At 35.3% G+C, this 21,828-nt stretch overlaps 1 protein-coding gene and 3 long non-coding RNA genes across 6 annotated transcripts in view; 1 reads left to right on the top strand and 3 right to left on the bottom strand.

The window, feature by feature from the left end:
- Positions 1-6,422: 6,422 nt before the first annotated feature.
- Positions 6,423-8,389, bottom strand: LOC125777416 (uncharacterized). The gene is made up of 2 exons (XR_007422297.1): positions 7,771-8,389; positions 6,423-7,587 (listed from the first exon to the last, which is right to left on the bottom strand). It is a non-coding gene; the product is annotated as an uncharacterized LOC125777416 (long non-coding RNA).
- Positions 8,390-8,487: 98 nt separating this feature from the next.
- On the bottom strand, positions 8,488-11,680 carry LOC125777409 (uncharacterized). Its single transcript, XR_007422290.1, has 3 exons — positions 11,542-11,680; positions 10,333-10,538; positions 8,488-10,206 (listed from the first exon to the last, which is right to left on the bottom strand). It is a non-coding gene; the product is annotated as an uncharacterized LOC125777409 (long non-coding RNA).
- The window catches only part of LOC105233534 (matrix metalloproteinase-2), a 333,189-nt gene continuing 322,662 nt past the window's right edge, over positions 11,302-21,828 (top strand). The window contains exons 1-2 of one of the 3 annotated variants that reach the window (XM_049452101.1): positions 11,302-11,517; positions 12,301-12,587. In XM_049452101.1, the coding sequence (XP_049308058.1) occupies positions 12,444-12,587 (144 nt within the window). In that variant the 5' untranslated portion in view covers positions 11,302-11,517; positions 12,301-12,443. Of the gene's footprint in view, positions 12,588-21,828 lie in introns of all 3 variants that reach the window. The other 2 variants (XM_049452100.1, XM_049452098.1) reach the window with 2 other exon arrangements.
- LOC125777417 (uncharacterized) overlaps positions 21,354-21,828 on the bottom strand; it is a 104,910-nt gene continuing 104,435 nt past the window's right edge. Inside the window, exon 3 of the long non-coding RNA XR_007422298.1 lies at positions 21,354-21,797. This is a non-coding gene — a long non-coding RNA (uncharacterized LOC125777417). The remainder of the gene's footprint in view (positions 21,798-21,828) is intronic.

Below are 21,828 nucleotides of genomic sequence, written 5' to 3'. Positions count from 1 at the left end.
TTTCTACCTACCTTCGGTTTGTTATCCTTGCTTCACTTCACTTCACATAACTTTAGCAAAAAAAAGAATATAAAGTCATGTCTCCGTGCTGGGGATACACCAAGCGCATTTTGCAACATGGTGAGAATGATTCCATCCCTACCGGGAGATTTGAAAGGATCGAATGAGCGGATCGCCCATTATATCTTATTATCCATAACGATGTATTCGGGAAAGTTGACGGCACTATTTCTTTCATAGCTAGGACTAATGAACCCTGTGTTATTGGAATATCCTTTTCTCTTCAGTACTTTAATAAGACGACTATGCATTTGCTATAATTTTCCCCCATTCATCTTATACATATGTACATATAAAAATAAGTTTTGTTTTTGTCTGTTCGCTATAGCCGACTAACCCGTTGCATGAAATGAAAAATGGCCTGAACTTTTTTGAAGGGAATCCTGGATGGTTTGTATAAAAAAATGCAGAAAATGTACATTTTTAACCTCGCTATCAGGCAAAACCCCTTTTTGTATATAAAAAATGAATGTTTGTTCGTTAGTAACGCTATGGCTCGAGAACGGCTGAACCAATCTTGATGAAATTTTCAGAGGTTGTTCGTTGTGGATCGGGGGAGGTTTAGCAATAAAACCTTATACTTTTAATGAGGAAAAGTCGGAAAATTGGACAATTCCAAAAAGTAACTCTTTTTCAATTCATTTTGTTTTGTTTTCCAATTATTTGATTTGTATATTAATTGAATCGTTCAATTTCGGTCGTGTGCTTTCTTTATTCCGGCTATTCAAAAGAAAAATTAATGAAAATTATTCAGTGAAAACTTTATGTGTGTTTCTCAGAAAGTGATGAATTACAGATTGAAATTTGTTACGATGCCACGAAGAGGTCGCGATAATATCGGACGGCGTTCTTTTTGTCTTCAACCAATATTGGCATGCCAAAGCACATGCACGAGTACTCGCAGGATGCGATGACATACATAAATACGACTTTTCAAACAACAGCTACGATGTTTGATGGACTTTATCTTTAAGCAACATATACATATGTATATGGTACTGTTAGATGCTGAATGTGCCCAGTTGAGTGGCAGAAAAGAGGTTTGCCGCACGCACACATTTTTCTTTGAATGAACAATTCGGACAAACATTCCTGCAAACTGTGTCAAAAGTGTGCAAGATATATGTGTGTCTTCTAAATTTTCTATCAATTTCCTCAAAAACCGTATTGTGAGAATTTTGGAACCAAAACATCTGTTCCAATGTCAGTTGCTAAGCACATTGCCCAACAAGGTGGCTGCCATACAATCCCAAACCATAACACTGCTTCCACTATGTTTACGCTTGACAAGCACCTTATTTTCCTTTTCAAAGGTTTTTCCCATTTCCCTACATCATACCTCTTTCACGAAGATGTAAACTTGGTTTCAAAATTCTGGGGCCTTTGAAACTATTAACTTCTGAATTCTTACGAGCTTTTTTTACTTACTTATGAGCTAGTCGGCTATCATATCCAGTTTTTTTTAAGTTCTAAGGTCTGTATCGTCAGAAACAACTTTACAAAACCCTTGATACACTTTCAGTTGGAATTGATGAGCTGCCATCTTTGACACGCTTGTTTTCGCGATTTATTCGCAAGGTTGAACTACCAGCACGAAGTTTTGAAAATAAAAAATTCAGTTGCAATTTAATTTTTTATCACTCCATATACCGTGAATAAATTCGGTTTACGATTTTTCCTATATCCCTTCAGATTTTGCCCTCAACATTTAGTTTTTGATAAGTTTTCTTTCATCGGTAACTATTATCTTGCCTTTCATTTCCATTCCTCTGATCGCACTCTGAGACCTCTAAATTTTGTAATCACTTGAAAGAAACTAAAATAGTTATTCTAAAGTCACAATTGCTGTTTACGAAAGCATTTAAAAGGATCTTCTAGATCATTCAAAAAGAAAAAAAGGCGACAGGCGTACAAGGGTCTCCCACGTTTCCTTCTGGAATCGCTATTACAGTGAATAAGTAACCTTTTTTTAGAAAAGCAGTCATTTAGAAAAACGCACCAGAACGTTTCTTTAGTTTTGGAAAATACTGTATATGTATGTTATTAATAATAATTAATTATTTTCTGAACCAACATTAAAGTCGCGGCCAAGTTCAAGGGTGATTTGGTCGTGGTCACTATGCGTGCATTTATTTTATATGAAAGGAATTATATCTGGGATATTAATCGTCGTTCTTGTAATGAAAAACATCCGTTCGATTACATTGAAATACACTCACGAATGTATGTACATACATACATATATTCACATAGAAAAATATATGTCCAATCCAATAAAGCATTTATTTCTATTGTGAGTCATAGAATATTATTGATAGCCACTCACCAGCGTAACATAGCCCAGTTGGAAATTTAATACTTGGTAACGCATAAATTAATATTTTATATTGAGCTCAATTCAGTAATATACGACACTCAAACCTTGTCAAATGCGATGAGATCCTATTGTTGTGAATTCTAAAGTTATCGTAATCACAGCTGATACCTTCAACCTAGATCTCAAGAACTCTGAAATAATTGATGTGTCGGTATCATGAAAACCAATTTTATTAGGCTTGCTATCAGGAAATACTCGTAGTAAGAAACAGACAGATAAGCTAAAGTATTACGTATAAATTTGTTTCCTTTTAAAATCTTTGAAAGCATGTAATTTGGGTGTTGCTGGGATAAAAGCGTTTAATCCACTTTTCTCCATCAGGAAAAAGAAAGAGAATAGTGTCATTATTAATTTCTTAAAAGCTTATACACATGTATATTTTACATGTAGCACCTGTTGCTTCATTGGTCGTGCTAAATTAATTATTTTGTTGTATAGGAGAATGTACATATACATAAATATGTATTATTGAAATTTATATTTCAATACAAAATGGAATGAACTTTTTAAACGACGTACGGCGTAGAAAGTGCGAAATTATATTTTTTTTAAGCCGAACTAATTATACTATATGACCGAATTTGGTGGATCAGGAATGACGTTTCTTAATAGCTCACGTTCTTGCATGACTTGATGACGCCATAAAACATTTATACCACTTATGTATACACATACACATTTGTAATAAACATATGTCTGTGCATAAAGCAATTATATCCTATTATTGTTCCGAAAATTAAGATACAAAACTGCACAACGAACTTGTCAGAGACATTAAATTTTAAACCCAAGACGGCAGCAGAGAGATTCATAGGAGTAAATATCAAAACTGAACAATGGGAACTGCACCGTCCATTTATTAAGTTTAAAAATTGTTGAAATCGTACCACAACTTTTTAAGCGTGCAGATACCCTATACGATGTATTTACATCAGTGCCAATTACAGGATTTGTTCGGAAAGTAATAGGAATAATTTTCTTTCGCCACGACTGTACTTCGAAACGTTCGCGCACAGACTGGATTCGGAAGAGCGCTAACGAACGAGCGGCTGGTCAGTTATCTCCGAGCCCCTGGAGAGTCAGGACCAACATTTTCGCGTGTTTCTGTGAGTGGTGCAAGCCGAAAATGCAGCGTTCGTTAGAGTATGCGATTAAATTCCCAGATGTTGCTTTAGCAATAAGTAGTGTGTTTTGGTGGCGCCAGGCCTTTTTGGAGGACCGGGAAGAGGCGGCCGATGAAGTCGACAAAGTGTTCGTAATTGCCCAGATGTTAAATTTATCTGTAGTATGTTGTATGTTGTAGCGGAGCACTCAAACATGTGCGCGAAGATGGTCCCAAAAGTGCTCACTGATGACCAGAAAATGTACCAAGAAATTTGAACATGTGTGGAAGTGACCTCCAATTTTTGTAGCGCTGCATCGACAAAGAAAAAACCTATTTTGAAAGTTTTTAAAGAATTGTTACGATTGGTTCAATAAATTTTTTTAAATCCACTCAGTCCTATTACTTTCTGGACAAGCCCTGTATAAATGTTATCTTACTTACAAAATGGATAAATTTCGCAACTATACTACTGAAATTCAGATAAAATCTTTTCCTGATAACAGTGTTCATATCAGTAAATATGTGAGTTCTTTTAGTATAAATCAAAGAAACTACGTGAGTATATGACATATAAAGTAAATTAAGAAGATACCAATTTTTATTTTAATCATTTCATCCTTCTACAAAATAAGTAATGTTCTTTCGTAACATTTGTTTATTTAATATAAAGTTTTGTCGGCAACTAACAATATTTGATTACCTTTGAGCCAATTAAATTGCGAGATTATACCCGAACTTTGCCACTCCTTACTTGCTATTTCTCTTTTATGGTAATTCAGTGACAAAGCTGTCAAAATCCGAGATCGTGTCGTGTATCGTCTACTGTCGGTTTGGCGGCAGATTGCTCAATATACAGCACGCTTATTGTGTAATAAATAGTTGAACAAAACTAATGGAAAATAACAATATTCTTTTTTTTTTAATTATATGTATATTGTAATCAATTATTTTGACTTGAAAAATATGAATGAGATATGATCCCCTACTGCTTAAATTGTCTATACTAATCCAAACAGCCGCATGAACTCTTCCATGTATTCGATGTATAGAAAATAATTATCACTACTCATTAATCGTTTTAAGCGTAATTATATGTATATCCTTTATATAGAGTTTCAACATATTATTTTAAATTAATAAAATACACAACATTACTATTATTTGATAATTAATTTCAATAAAGCGTCTGTAAGTCCATACAACCATACAATCGAGTTTACAATAGTGACTGGCCACAGGAATAGGCGCTGGGGTCCCCATACATACATAAGTATGTGGTGTCTGCGTCGTTCACTCTGATCATTTATATACCTACATCTATATCGACTAGTTTTAAGTAATGCAAACAACCGTTAGGTGAACAAAACTATTATGATCTGTACAATATGCTACGAGAGTATAAATATGAGCAAATAAAAGCTTCTTACGTTTATTTAACTGAATATTAATTTTATAATTACTTATGCCTGGAAAAATAGTATTAGATTATAACTAGCAATTCCATCTGCTTAAACTGAACTTACCTACTTAAATTGAATTAAATTAATAAAGAATTAAATAACATAGTATATTACAAATTATACATTTCTGGGTTAATTTTCATGCGGGGAATATACCGATTTTAATTATTTATACATATGTGACCTGGTCTACGGAAAGGGGGCTTAGGTGTCAAAAAATCAATTTTCACTTTTTAGTTGATTCGGATGGAAGATGAGATGATTTTTCACGTGATAGAATCCAAAAAGTCATAACTTTCGACATCATTTTTCGACATCTCTAAACAATTGTTCCGCGTACTCTCGATCATTTCCCGTGGTATCAGTGTATGACATTTATTATTACAACAATCTTTTGACAGAAATTTTCATAATCGCTCTATTCATTGCTTTCATCATCCTTTTCATGGAAATATTGTCCGTATACGGCACTGAACTCCTCATCAACACTCATGTTTCATTTCATACGAAATGCGAAGACGATAATCAACAGAAACACTTACACAAATGTGATAACAGAACATCCGGAAAGAGAGACGAATGAAAACAAGACAACAGCAGCTACGCGGTATTAGAGTAAACGTCACTTCTTCAGTGTTACTTTTTTAAATGTTCCACACTAGCAATTTACACGATGAACTATAATAATATTCCGACCAAAAACAACACTTACTGGACGTCCTTGAAGCCTCTGGAAAGGAGAACAATTAATGAGATAACGAGAAACTGACGAAACGAGTTGCTTATTTTTAACAGCTGTTTCCCAGAAAACTAGTTTTCGCACGTTAGCTCCCTTTTCGTAGACCAGGTCACATATATAATTTTTACGATATAATTTTAGTTCATAGTTTATCCAGACTTCAAACAACTATTTTTAATTAGCATAAAACAGGTATAGATACATACATATGTATGTATGTGTTTCTCACCGAATACAAACTTGTATGAGGAAAATGCGGCATAAGGTTCATACCACTTATAACTACCGGGCAGGTCAAGAAACAAATAAACGCCAACATAAAGAGGACAATACTTATCTTTTTATGCTTTGACAAGCAGTGGTCGCAATTTTAATTGCATATGTATGTACATACATACGGCCCAAAACGTGAAATTACACAGCCCAACACTCAATTTGCTTCTTTGAATTTATCAACTGATTCTAGTTAATTTGGGTGCGCTGAATTCAAATTTGTAATCAGTTTGTCTCTATCAGCTCTAGTTTTCATGACCTAGCTTTTTTATACCCTCCACTTATGACCGCCAATTATGACCGTCTGTCAGTTTTTTCAAAAATTTTTTTAATCAAAATTTCTTATTTATAGCTATAGTAGTTGCCAAAAAAAAACACTTTTTTCGGAAAACAATTTTTTACTCAAAATTTTTTTTATCAAAATTTTTTTATTTGCTGTTATAGTTATTGCCAAAAAAATGCCCAAATTTTTTAAGTATTTAAAAAGTAAAACTTTTCCATAGGAATATAAAAAAAATAAAAAGGGGTAAAACTATTTCACACAGATTTATTAAAATAAAAAAAACTTCACAAAGCATTAAAAATATAATATATATATGTATATATAATTCTAATTACAGAATCTAAAGCTTCTTTTAAGAGACAATCTGGAATGAACAGCCGGATCAGAGTCTCTTTGCAAATTCCAACAGTAGTCTGCTATCATATGTGTATCCCACCTTCCCTGGTACCGAGTCTCCATAATTTTGATATCTTGGTAAAACCTTTCTCCTTGTTCTTCGCTTAAATTACCCAAATTTTCGGGAAATCGGTCCAAGTGACTGTGCAAATAATAGATTTTAATACTCATGTTGCAGCCAAGGTCTCTGAACTTATGCAGCATATTCTCCACTAATTGAACATAATTTGGAGCTTTATTATTTCCCAAGAAATTTTTTAAAACTTCCCCGAATGATGCTCACGCATTTCGTTCAGTTTCGGTCACTGACTTATCAAAATCGTTGTCATTCATAAACTGCCTTATTTGGGGACCGTCAAAAACTCCTGCTATAATCTTATCTCTACTTAGATAAGGCATTTTACTGCAAATATATGCAAAACATTCCCCAACGCGATTCAGAGCCTTAACAAACTGATTAATGAGTCCTAATTTGATGTGCAACAGCGGTAGGACGATCTTTTCACGTGGAACTAAAGCTTAGTTTACAATATTTTTATCGCAAACAATCATTTTTTCTCTCGTAGGCCAATATTTTTGCCGCCAATGTTGTTGCTTGGATCTGCTATCCCAGAGACACAAAAAGCAAGGGTACTTAGTATAACCACTCTGTTGTCCAAGAAGAAAATTGACCATTCTAAGATCAACATAAATGAACCATTGGTGGTCTTGGTATTTTATCTTTTTCATCACTAATGCAATGTTGTTATATTCTTCTTTAATTGTTGTGGAGTGCGCAATTGGAATTGATGCATACACATTGCCATTGTTCAATAAGACGAACTTCAAACTTCTCTTGGTACTGTCCAAGAAGAGACGCCAATCGCTAGGTAGATACTTGGATAGCCCCATTTTCTGCATAAGACCGCATAGATTAATTTAGAAGCAGAGATTAAGAGATGTCCAACTCCTCTCTCACTCGAAGTAAGAGAACAATTGCTAAACGGCAAAACCTCCTGAACTTTGACAATTGATCGAGTTCAGTAGGTTTTGACGTTTAGCTATTGGAAACGAGCGATGGTCAGATTGAAATCTTACCAAAAAAAATTTGTAAACGGAGGGATTTGTTGCATCGTTCAAGACCACTTCTAAAAAATGTAAAACAATGAAAATTAAATAAATTTGTGAAATTAAAAGCTTTTTGATAAAACGGTTTGTAATTTGATGCATCACAGTATTATTTTCAATGGAAAATGATTAAAAACATTTTATGATTGAGAGCTAACAAGCTTAAATCCTTATATTGGGTATTGAAAGGTCAAAAATCAGTTGTTCTAATATATTATAAAAGTATTTAAATAGTTTCTCCATATAATAAATAACCACTATATAGTCAACCCTATCAAGCAATCCATCGTAGAGTGTTTTTTCGGGAAAGTTACGAAACTGCTATCATGCAATTCGAACAGTTCCGAAAGTAAGTTCGAAGTTCGTAGAGTTGCATTCACTGAATTCACTCGGAACGGAAAATTTTTAAGTTTAGCGGAATTTTTGTACGACAGGTTTGTGCTAACGGAGAAATAAATTTCCATATGTGACAGTCATGATTGCTGCCAGGAAACTGAGCATTCACATAACGTATTTTCATTTTATTGTCACATATCTGCAAAACATTGATTAAGATGTTTGAAATGCGAATTTGTCACCAAACTTACAATCATGGCATTGATACTAAAGTATCCTTTGCGGTTATAATAGAGAAACTTATCTTTAGTTGGAGCAACGATTTTAATATGTGTCCCGTCTACACACAAAATCGCGCCTGGAAATCTGTATTTCTGAAAAAAAAACTTTTTCGCTTCACTTTTTTCAACGTTACTTAACTCGAGGTTTATCCACTGAGGGCACAAATGGGACTGAAGCAATCCCAATACTTCTTTTAAGATGCAATAAAATGTTGACTGAGCCATTGGAATATCGAAGTCTTTATCCACTCCATGCTGATAGCCTTCTTCAGCTAAAAACCGTAAAGCCTTTTACGAATAGCCTGTTTACTAAAAATGGTGAAATTATGTCATATTTTGTTTGACTCACACAAAGTTTGTAACATCTAGAAGGAGACTTCAGAGATCTTGTAAAGTATAAGTACTTATATAAATAATCAGTATGAGCTGAGTCGATTTACCCATGTCCCTCTGTCCGTCTGTATATATACGAACTAGCCCCTCAGTTTCTAAAATATCGTTTTAAAATTTTGAAAACGTCATTTTCTCTTCAAGAAGCTGCTCATTTGTCGAAACTGCCGATATAGGACCACTATAACGTATAGCTGACGTACAAACTGAACGATCGGAAACAAGTTCTTGTATGGAAAACTTTCACATTTGACAAGATATATTCACAAAATTTGGTAAAGATTATTTTTTAAAGCAACAATGTAATCTCCGAAGAAATTGTTCAGATCGGTTATCTATAGTATTTAGCTGCCATTCAAACTGAATGATCGGAATAAAATGCTTGCATCGGAAACTTTCTCATTTGACGATACATTTGTATGTCTTCACAAAATTTGGTATCGATTACTGCTTAAGGTAATAATAATGGGTTGTCAAAACAGTCTCGCGGTATTTTTATTGATTTTTTTTTTTATTGAAATTGAAATTAATTTTTGATGACTCATGCCCAGCTCTTGACCGACGCTACGGCTGCTATTATGCCGGTCTCTTTCGACCAATTCAGCGATTTTATCGCAATTTTCGACGACAGGCCTTCCGGAGCGTGGCGCATCTTCGACCACCTCTACACCAGAACGAAAACGTTGAAACCATCGTTGTGCGGTGGAAATGGAAACTGTATCGGGTCCGTAAACTGCACAATTTTTATTGGTGGCTTGAGATGCATTTTTGCCTTTATCGTATTAGTACTGTAAAATATGCCGTATTTTCTCTTTATTTTGCTCCATGTTTGCGACGCTATAACTCACGAACGACTTAAAAGAAACGACAATCAATCAAACACGTGTTAGCGCGTGAAATGAGCTTTCCAAGAAGGTATAGCATGACCCGATGCGACGAATAAAACTAGAACTACGCGCTTTCCGCGCCAACTAGCGAAAATACCGCAAGACTTTTTTGACAACCCAATATAATCTCCAAAGAAATTGTTCAGATCGGTTAACTAAAGCATATATGTATGTATGTATGTAGCTTCCATACAAACTGAACACATATGTACATATGTAGTTACTAAAAGAAATGCACCTGTGAAAGGTACATAAGTATGTACTTATGTATATTAGCTTCGGTGCAGCCGAAGTTAACGATTTTTCTTATTTTATTTATCATTGGTTATAATACATGAATAAGAAAGACAACATAATCATATGTATGTACATACATACTTACATATCGACTATTGATAATTTCTGCATTTCTATGAAACATCATGAGTAATTTAATCTCTCTTTAAGTTATGAAAAATCCCAAATAATATGGACATACGTCATGAATTGAATTTGCAAATAATATGAATTATCTGTAATTGAATTAAATTTTTGATTCTTTGAAAACTGGGTTATTACTGTTACCATAACATGACTAACAAATTTTTGTGACTGTATGGTATAAAAAGCATACTCGCGTTTATAAATACATTACTCACATAACGTTGAAAAGAGTGAATGAAAGTGAGATCCACTACGATGACCAATTTTACTTCCAACCGCCATATGTCGTGAATTGTTTTTTATGAAGAAGTCTCTTCTCCAGCTGCTGAGACTGAGTTCACACGAATGGTTCTTTTTCGTCCAAACAGGTTTTTGGTGGCGAAGGCACGACGAGGAAAGGCGTAAGGACCGTGCTCCCGAGCTATGAATGAATGCCGAATGTATATCAATTGATACTTTCATTTTATTTTCGGAAATTTGAATTGTATTATCCTTGAAATGTGTTATATATGTATGTATGTGTTTTAGAAAAGGGTGAATAAAAATTAGCTAGTCAAAAGTACTTTTGAGCACCACGTACAAGAACTTGAGAATGTGATATGAAAGAAAATTGTCCGGCTCAAGGCGGCTGGCTCGCGTTGCCTATGTTAACGCAAAAAGAGAATTTGTCGATACTAAGCGAAAAATGTATCTCTGTGTGAACACAGTCTCCCTCAACTTCATACAAAGCAGCTCTAGCGACTTGTAATATTTTGTGGTGTATGTGATCAGCCGTTCACGATCGGGAATGAAATTGATTACGCATTCTCTTGGTAATATAAGAAATGCATATATGTATTTGTAAATACCTTACGGCTGAGAGAAGTTTCTCTTGCGAGTTCAATTGAGTGTGCGGAGAGTTGGTTGATTGTGCGGTTTGTTTTACGCGAAGTATAAACATATTGTTTTGTTTATGCATTGTGTACAGAATGAACTTATAACTTATATATGTATATACACAAATGAACACACAACCTTTTATGTACGAATATGTTACTCCATGCGTAGATTGAATTGTATTTATGTATAAGCGAGAACAAATGTTTTATTTTTGTTTATATGCAGCACGCAAGCGGAGTCTCTGAGTGTGAACGGCTGAGTGGGTCCGAGAGCCGTTGCTTGGTTCGAATAAAAGTGCAGTAAGCACAGTTTTCAGTTTCGATTTATACGCACGTCGCGTTGTGCCTCTGCAACTGTTTGTACTTCTGTGAACGTGTTTATTTATTAATCAATTTCTGGCACTCATTAATATTGTATAGAAAAAACGAAATCAACGACAATTCCTTTTAATCGAACTCCCTGTTCACTTTCATAATCACAGCAAATTTGAATTCGACATACTTACGCGGTTGGAGAACACCGTAATTATATTAATACATACTTACATATACATACATACATATGTGTCCGCTAATAACTATAGTATAACAACAAAAAAATCGCTGTTCGATGTGAATGGATGGGCAAATATCAAATGCTTTAAAATTAGATATTAATTTCTGTGCGTTATCGGCTCACTGCGACGACCTAAATCGGCAGCTAGTTTCTTACACGAGTACATTAGATAATGAACTGAACAGAAAGCATACAAATGCGAACCCTGAATGTGTGCACTAAATGTTTATTGAAAAATAAACAAAGAATAAGAACACATAACTAATTGAATGAATAACAATCCGCGGTGACGTCCAAAGTAGTGTTTGCTGCGAATCCTTCACTTTGTGTTTCTTTATGCCCCTCACTTCCATTTCGCGGCACTGCGCATGTGTTAATTATTTGGTGTCAAAGCGAATGCTGACTAACGTTGGCCATTTGCACAAAAATCTGAAAATAATAAATGTTGTGTTTTGTTTATAAGTATTAAATAATGTCATTATACATCATAAATTATACGAAAATTAGATTATTATTAAGTGCACAGAGTTCACAAGAAGTAAAAATCACTTCGTCATCCACATTCAAAGCAAATCTAAACAAAGTCTATGAGTGAGTAAATTCAGTGTATGTATATGTGCGTTCAAGATAATAGTATATACAAATGTATGTATGTGACGAGTTTTCCTATTTTTCTTTGTTTAAACGGTCTTTATTAAAAATATTAAAGTAAGTTTCGCAATTTTCTTTGAATATATAATTGCGATTAGATTTGTTTATTGACTATTTGAATTCCGTTAAATAAATTGTGCATAAATACGTACATTCTGTATACATAAGTATACGAAATCAAGCCAACAGTTGTTCACATCTCAGCACTGCCTTCGAAACACAACAAGTGTATTATAAAAAAATGTTTCGAAATTCATCAATTACTATGCCGACTATAATCGCTTTGTTCGTAATAATGGCTGAGCTAATTGCGGCGACGGAAGGCGTCCCGCGCTATCATCAGTATGCCAACAATGGCAAATCAGCTGTTTCTGAGGATACAGTGGTAAGTGCAAAACTTCTGCTATACATACATATATTAATCGCCAACAACAAATGAAGTCATTAAACTGCCACAACAACATTCAATGTGTAAGTTTATTGAACTCAAGTAGGAATGTTTGACTGGTTGTGACGTAATTATTTATATTTTTGTGCCTTTATTTCCCACCTCTCCTCTATGAATGACGCACACAAATGTATGTGTGTATGCAATTGCTTATGGCGCCATGCTGTTGCGTTTTTGACTTATCCTTCGAAGACGTTTTCGTCCATACGCGCAACAAACACTACTACATAAACCAGGCGTGTGTATACATTAGGGTGCTTCAAAAACAAAATTTTGAATTTTTATTTCAACTCTTACCCCCTCAAATGCTAGTGATTGACAAAACAAAAATCTGTATAAATCGCTGTAGCTTAACTCTAAGGGGTCGCTATTTCTTTGTAACATAGGAATTTTAATTTTTTCATTCAAAATATTTTGTCAGCACATGGAATAAAGTTTCTATCATTTGCTTATACAATGTTAAATCGAACAAATAGGGAAGGGCTAGGTTCGGGTGTCACCGAACATTTTATACTCTCGCATGCTAAAGTGATAATCGAGATTTCATTATCCGTCATTTACATATTTTTTTAATTTGCTGTAAAATTAATTAGATTAATAGTTCCTGAGATATGGTTTTTGGTCCATAAGTGGGCGACGCCACGCCCATTTTCAATTTTTAAAAAATGCCTCGGTGCAGCTTCCTTCTGCCATTTCTTCCCTAAAATTTTGTGTTTTTGACGTTTTTTGTTAGTCGGTTAACGCACTTTTAGTGATTTTCAACATAACCTTTGTATGGGAGGTGGGCGTGGTTTTATCCGATTTCCACGCCAACTTTTCCAAAAAAATTACGTCCAAGTATGCCCCTCCCTAATGCGATCCTTTGTGCCAAATTTCACTTTAATATCTTTATTTATGGCTTAGTTATGAAACTTTATAGGTTTTCGGTTTTCGCCATTTCGTGGGTGTGGCAGTGGGCCGATTTTGCCCATCTTCGAACTTAACCTTCTTATGGAGCAAAGAAATACGTGCACCAAGTTTCATCATGATATCTCAGGTTTTACTCAAGTTACAGCTTGCACGGAAGGACGGACAGACATCCGGATTTCAACTCTACTCGTCACCCTGATCACTTTGGTATATATAGCCCTATATCTGACTCTTTTGGTTTTAGGACTTACAAACAACCGTTATGTGAACAAAACTATAATACTATCCCTATTAACTTTGTTGCGATAGTATAAAAATTTGAAGTGAGTGGATTACAATTAATTTATTCACTATCCTAAGCCTTCCCCACTGTCCTTAAAGATTTATAAAACAATGGTTTTTGACCACCCGATCAAAGCTTTGCTATTTGTATCATTTCTTGACATTTTGTAGTATCTACATCAGGTGTGATAATGTGATCAATTTCTCTGCTGACAAATCAGAGACGCACTGGGCGATTTCATATAGATTAGCTTCTAATGCTCAACAGCTTAAATCTTGTGATTAAGTGGTGGTCAGAATATGGTATTGGATACATCGCTATTTGGAATTGATTAATTATATTTCCATAATGAAAAAAATGACTTTTTTGCTAATTTATTTCGTAAATATGGATTGAGTAATTTCATTCGGACCAATTGGCATTACTCAGCACACTTTTGACAATATAGGGTAATTTTTTTGTCACTTTTTTAGTTTATAGATTTTAGACGCGTTTTTCTCAAAACTTCTTTGTTCACATTTTTGGCGTATAAAATACCTCCCCCCATCGTTCTTTTAAAATATATATTTTTTTAAAGGGTGTTTTCCACCCACAAAATGGAAAAATTATTAGAGAACGATAGGGGAGTTTTTTATTTTCGGATAATTTTCAACCGAATTATGGTGAACACCGCAATGTGTTTTTTCTCAAGACGTTCTGTTAGAAGTTCTATTACCGGCTTATGCTTCAATATTTCTGTTGCAAAATATTACCCTAGGGTGTCAAAATTATGCTCTATAATGTACAAAAGGTCCGAATAAAATTGCTCAATGTCTTTTTTTTACCTTAAAACCTTTAGCTCCCTCTCCTTAATGCATCTGGAATGAAAAGGTATAAAAAATTTGCATATGTACAAAATTTCTATCTGAAAAACTGTAACTAAAAATTATTAAATGTAAATGAGGCGCTGTGGTTGACTCGGCTATAATCGCGTAAGCGGTGTCTACGCCAGAAAAGAAGAAGAAGAAATAAGGCAACAAGTTCTAAACTTCTTTGATAAATTAGTGAAAGTAAGCTAATTAAAATGGTACAACAGGAAATGCGCGAGGGAAAAAAAAATTTTTTTAAATTATTAATAATAAAGTGGGGAGCAAATTTTTTTCTTTCCGGTATTTATGTTCAAAATTTTAATTATTCATTTTAAATCCAATTTTTGAAATAAAAATTTACTTTTAACACTTCAGTACGATGCAAATACTGTAAAAAAGGGTTAGAAATTTGAAAATTATTTTTTATTAAGAATTTCGGGATTACAATCAAAAATTTATTTAAATGTTGATTCAATTATACTAATGCATTGTTTGCAACCATGATTGAGTTCAGCAGAATTAAAAAAATGTCCGATTAATTACTATCAGATAACGTAGAAAAATATATGTACATACATACATATGTGGCGCATATTAATCGTATAAGTCTTTGCCAAATAAAAATGTTTAGCAATTTTCACTTTTCTTGACTAAAAATGTATAAACCATTCTTGTAAATCTTTAATCCAAATTAATTATTATTATTAATTTTTACCTTCACAGAGAGTGTATGTATTTTAATTTTAATCACATGAATGTTTTTAAAGGAGTAATCACAAGTAGTATATAATTAAAATCATTCATTTCACCAGAAAGAAATCTTTGCATTAAAAACATATGTAAATTTCGGTGTATGTTGAGTTTTTAACCGGAATGTGATGAGTCAGTCACTTTCAACTAATGGCAAACGGGTTCAGTCGAATGATGAATAATGTGTCCTTCTCTTACTTGTTTTACCTCATAGTGGGAAGTGTTATACATAATGAATTACTTTTAGGTTAGCTTATGACTTTCCTTCAGACGTTAAAAGCGTATTGCGTAGGAAAATCTTTCGGCAATAAAGAAATGCTAATTGGTAGTTCGTTAACCGCAAAATACTGGATTTATTTTAAATATACATGTATATGTATGTATACTTAAATACGTGATAAGATTTAATAGGTTCAATGTTAAGCTTCAACCACCGAGTTACTGCCAAATTTAAATTTTGTTTCAATATGACTAGTTTCTATTATACATATACCGTTTTTCCTTCTCTTTTAGTAAATTTATTTTCTATATAAATAATTATAATTTATAATTTGATATTTTTAAGTTTAATTGAAAAGTTCTTTATTTTCATGAAAAGTTATTTGTGATTTGAGCAATTAAATTTAATTATAAATATTTACTAGAGCAAACCAAAGGAAAACAGAGAAGCCACTATTAGTTTTTTAGGAAAAACTTTAAAATCAGATGTGCTTTTCGTAACAGAAGGAAGGACTGTAGAGAAATATTAGTACCATTTTATACAATCTAACATCTTATTCGCTTACACAACGTGCAGTGATCACGATCGTAATAAGAAACAATGATCGTAAAGCAATGAGTAAATGCAGAAAATGGAGTTGGTACACAGATGCAGTACGAAGGACCATTCCGAGTGAACTACTATATCAGAAAAATTAATCAAATGGTTGAGTAATTCTTAAATAGAACTTTAGTATTACTCTACTTTTTTCATATACATATCTTTAATGTTTATAGTTAATAATAAATAGAGAATTTTCATAAAATATGATTTATATTAAAGAATTCATCGGAAAAACCTATACTTACCTAACTTACCTAAAAAAACTAATGAACTGTTGGGATTTTCTCAATTTTTGGTTATTGCGTGCATGTTTTATTTCTTTTAATTTTACAGTTTAAACAACTTAAAATAGTTCATAGTCAAGAACTAAATGGACTCTCTCTCTCCTACAGTGCCACAAATACCCACAAATGCAGCCTTACTCGCTTTTATCTATGGATTACTTTAAACTAATTCTATGTCAAATTGCTAGCAAAGATTCAATGTATGGATCAAAAGTTAACTATAAGGTCCACATATTTGGGAAGATTGAGGAGATTGAAGAGATTTTGATAATATCTGTTTTTCTTCTGACACACATTGGACAAAAAAAAAACACCCGGAAATTGTAATTAAATTTCTCGGATAAATTATATTTCAAAATAGTTTGCTAAGTAAGTGGGACTGTCCTTAATTGCTATGCCAAATATGAGTGCGATCTTTCAACCAGTTTGTTTGCTGCAGCTGTTAAAGTCGTTGCAATTTCGTGTGCGGAATCATTGCGATTTTGGAAAAGGCATACAATTTTATATAAAACACAAGCTTACGAGTGGTACAAAACCGTCAAAGATGGTCGAGAGACCGTTGAAAGCTTGCTTCGGACGAATATCGAACTCTTCAACTGATGAAAATATTAAAATAGTGACGGAAATGATACTTGAAAATCGTCAGGGAAGTCCCAGAGAGATGGCTAGAGAGCTCGACATCTCTCACGAGTCATGATTTCGGTGGATAATTTGGGTAAGAAACGTGTTCTTGTTCGTCCCATAAAAATTACACAGTATTCACCAGATTTGGCTCCTTCTGTTATTTGCTTGTTTTCCAAACTGAAATTGCCGCTCCGTGGAACCTGTTTTCAATCGATCGAAGAGATAAACGAAATTCGTAGAATGATCTGAGTTTCGAGGACTAGAAAAATCGTTGGCATAAGAATTACTTTCAAGGCAATAAAATAACGATTCTTGAATAATTAACTAATTTGTGTGCGAGCCGGTTACGAGATATGTGATTTCACTTTAAAGCGCCCATTTCCCAACGTTGACCCCGGCTCCTATAAAGCAGTTTCAAACCATTTCGGAGGTGAAATTTATGGTCTATTTTTTGTCAAGGAACCCGGGTGCCAAGTTTCATTAAGAGACAGACGGACGGACAGACAGTCATCCCTCCTCTTCACCTCTTCTCTACATCCTCATAATTTATATATAAATAACCCTATATCTAACTCGATTATTTTTATGTGATATAAACAGCCGTTAGGCGAATAAAACTAATATACTACGGTGGTACCTAGATTCTTGCTCATCTCAATACTTGCAACACCCCGATTCTTGCAACAAAGAAATATTTTACATTACCTACTCAGTACTTGCGACATCCAAAAAATTTAACCTCGATACTGGCGACAAGTTCGAATACATTTCTGAGAAGGCCCGTTTTTTTCGATGATGAATTGTTGTAACTCTTACGCATGTGTGGGGAGATTTGAATCAGTTTTAACTGACGTTTTGTGTAGTACGGTTTCATTATGGCAAGAAAAAAATTTTCGTTGCTAACAATAAAAGAGAAAGTTGACATTTTAAAGAAACTATGTGTAGAATATTCTGTCAATCCCTTAGCCAAAAGTTTACAAGTGCATAGAGCAACATCTTAAAGATGTTCGTGTCGCATGGTGAATCTGGCCCTGGAAGGAAGAAAACGTTTAAACCATCAGAACTCCCAAAAATGGAAAAAGCACTCTTGAGATAGTTTGAAAAACAACGAGCAAAGAACTTACCTATCACGACTGATATGCTCAAGGTAAGGACCAAAGTTTTCCATGCAAAAATACAAGAAAAGCCAGGTGACTTTCGTGCTAGCAGTTACAAATTTCAAAAACAGATATGGAATTCGACCACTGAAAATTTATGGCGAAAAACTTTCGAAAAATGCACATTCAGTTAACCCATTTTTGCAAAACTTAAACAAAAAAATTACTAATTTAGGTAACAACAAATAGCAGATACACAATGCCGATGAGTCGGCCTCTTTTGGAAGCTTTTGCCTAATAGAACTCTTGTGCGCTCAAAAGAAACCTCGGCTCCGGGACATAAAATCAGTAAAGAAAGAATAAATTGTTTGTACGAATGCGTCTGGTAATCATAGAGTAAAATTAAAGGTTATTGTGAAATCACTGAATCCACGCTAACATATGTAAACATTTTACGGATTTGCCTGTTGTCTACAAAGGAAATAATATTTGAAAATAGTTTCACAAAACATTTTTTTCCAGAGGTTTGTAGGTGTTTTGCTTTATCAATTTTAAATATCTTAAAGCTGCATGTAAAAGAGTTTCTCCGTGGAAAAAATCTTCCCGAAAAGGATATTTTACTTATAGATAATGCTCCATGTCACCCCAAAGAAGGAAGGTTAAAGACTACTGATGGCCAAATATTGGTAATGTGTCTTCCTCCGAATTGTTATACAGCCCATGAACTAGAATGGCATAAGGCTTACGAAAATGAACCACAAAACAAGCCTTTTAGGTCACATCGTTCGACAAGGAAAATCAGTAGACGAAGCTCTGAAAACCATTAGCTTGAAAGACCCAATATGTTTTTTATATAATGCATCTAATGCGTTAATGTGTCTTCAATTCGGTCATCTTTTCAAAAATTGCTTGCATAACAACCGAATGGTACAATGAAGATGACATCCCTATTTCAGAGTTACGTTTACAGCTAGCCTAAGATGTGTATATCAAAAAACACCATATCAAGTTTGCTTCAAGAAGTAGAACCATTGCAGAAAATATCCATTTCTGAAATTGAGCAATGGATTGTTGAACCTACTTTGGAATCTTTCGTACAAAATGAAGTTCACTATGCCGATGATGATAACTCTACTGAAAGAGTGGAAGCAAATGACGTAATCCTCAATACGAAGAAAGTTACGTCGGCGGAGACAATATCAGTATTCAATATTTGTATTGAATGGACGGAGGAAAACAATTCTTCCTTAAACGATGTTATGACGCTTCATAGGCTCAGAAGCAACGTAGTACTGAACAAGCAAGCTTGTTCCAAACAATTAAAAATTAAATTTCTTTTAATTCCACATAATATACATATACAAGTATGTGTATGCATGTATAATTGTGTATATATACTAACATATTTAACTTAAGGATTTTTGAATTGAAATACATATAAAAAATAAAAAATATATAAATAAAAATATGTAAGATTCGTTTATTTTATATGAAAAGAGATACTTGGTACTTGCAACTTCCTCAATACTTGCACCGGGCTCGGTTTTGTATATACTATAGGAAGGATGGAGTCATGTGTAGAAGTTCACGCAAGTGAGGAAAGTTCTCTGATTGCCATTCACTTGGGAGTGGCCAGAAACGATTCTTTTACATGTGACTCAAGCAGCTCACGACTTCCGGTCTTTGACCAAGTATCCTCTGGGTAGCCTAAGAACATCCGTTTGAAGGCGAGCTAAAGTGAGAAGGCGAAACATTCCTGCATAGGGTTGTGCGCTGGGTTTGGGACCCGCCACGTAAAAAAACACCCCCAGTGAATAGTCATAACCAGCCTCGGATGAGAGACCCCCCTTTTGATGACGACCATGAACGAAATAAGGACTACGAATTGAGTGCATGCACCTGGAATGTCCGGTCCCTTAACTGGGAAGGTGCCATTGCCCAGCTGGTTGATGTCCTCGTGAAAACAAAGGCTGACATCACCGCCGTCCAAGAAATGCGATGGACGGGACAAGGACAGAGACGAGTAGGTCCTTGTGACATTTATTACAGTGGCCATATAAAGGAGCGCAGGTTTGGTGTGGGATTCGTGGTGGGAGAGAGACTCCGTCGCCGAGTACTATCACTCACTGCGGTGAATGAACGTCTAGCCGCAATCCGCATCAAAGCGAGGTTCTTCAACATATCGCTGATTTGCGCCCACGCCTCGACGGAAGAGAAGGACGATGTGACCAAAGATGCCTTTTATGAGTGCTTGGAGCGCACTTATGTGAGATGCCCCCGTCACGATGTAAAAATCGTGCTTGGCGACTTCAACGCCAAGAAGCAAAGAAGGTATCTTTGGTACTACGGTCGGTAAATTCAGCCTCCACGAGGAAACATCCCCAAATGGGATGAGGCTGACCGACTTCGCCGGAGCCCGAAATATGGTTATCTGTAGTACTAGATTCCAGCATAAGAAGATCCATCAAGCTACCTGGCTGTCTCCGGATCGAAAAACTACAAACCAGATCGATCATGTTGTGATAGACGGAAGACACGTCTCCAGTGTTTTAGATGTGCGTGCGCTCCGAGGTCCTAACATCGACTCGGTCCACTATCTTGTTGCAGCTAAAATTCGCACCCGCCTCTGTGCAGCAAAAAACGCACGCCAACAAACACAAGGAAGGTTCGACGTCGAGAAGCTACAATCACAACAGACAGCCGAACGATTCTCTACTCGGCTTGCACTCCTGCTCTCTGAGATCACTCGTCAACAACTCGGTATAAGGGAACTGTGGGACGGCATTTCAAACTCCTTACGTACAGCTGCAACCGAAACCATTGGTTTTCGGAAAGTGCAAAAGAAAACAGGCTGCCTACCTTGCAACGTTACGATCGACCACAACACGTGCGGGATGGAATAGATACCGAGAGTTAAAGAGGGAAGCGAGACGCATTTGCAGACAGAAGAAGAAAGAGGCCGAAATGCGTGAGTACGAGCAGCTTGACAAGCTGGCCGACAGGGGTAATGCTCGAAAATTCTACGAAAAGATGCGGCGGCTTACAGAAGGTTTCAAGACCGGAGCATACTACTGTAGAACCCCCCAAAGCATACTTAAATAATGGAGAGAACACTTCTCCAGCCTGCTGAATGGCAGTGAACGCAGAACACCAGGAGAAGGCGAACCCGATACCCCAATCGATGACGATGGAGCTGACGTTCCATTGCGGGCAATTGCCCGCCGGAAAAACAACAAAGCGGCAGGGGCCGATGGATTGCCGGCCGAGCTATTCAAGCACGGCGGCGAAAAACTGATAAGGAGCATGCATCAGCTTCTTTGTAAAATATGGTCGGATGAAAGCATGCCCAGCGATTGGAATTTAAGTGTGCTATGCCCAATCCATAAAAAAGGAGACCCCACAATCTGCGCCAACTACCGTGGGATTAGCCCCCTCAACATCGCATATAAGGTTCTATCGAGCGTACTGTGTGAAAGATTAAAGCCCACCGTCAACAAACTGATTGGACCTTATCAGTGTGGCTTCAGACCTGGTAAATCAACAACCGACCAGACATTCAC

The sequence above is a fragment of the Bactrocera dorsalis genome, chromosome 3 (assembly GCF_023373825.1).
Source record: "Bactrocera dorsalis isolate Fly_Bdor chromosome 3, ASM2337382v1, whole genome shotgun sequence".
NCBI classification, from domain to species: Eukaryota; Metazoa; Arthropoda; class Insecta; order Diptera; family Tephritidae; genus Bactrocera; species Bactrocera dorsalis.
The sequence above is the reverse complement of the archived record's forward strand: the minus strand, read 5'-3'. Positions and strand labels throughout refer to the sequence as shown.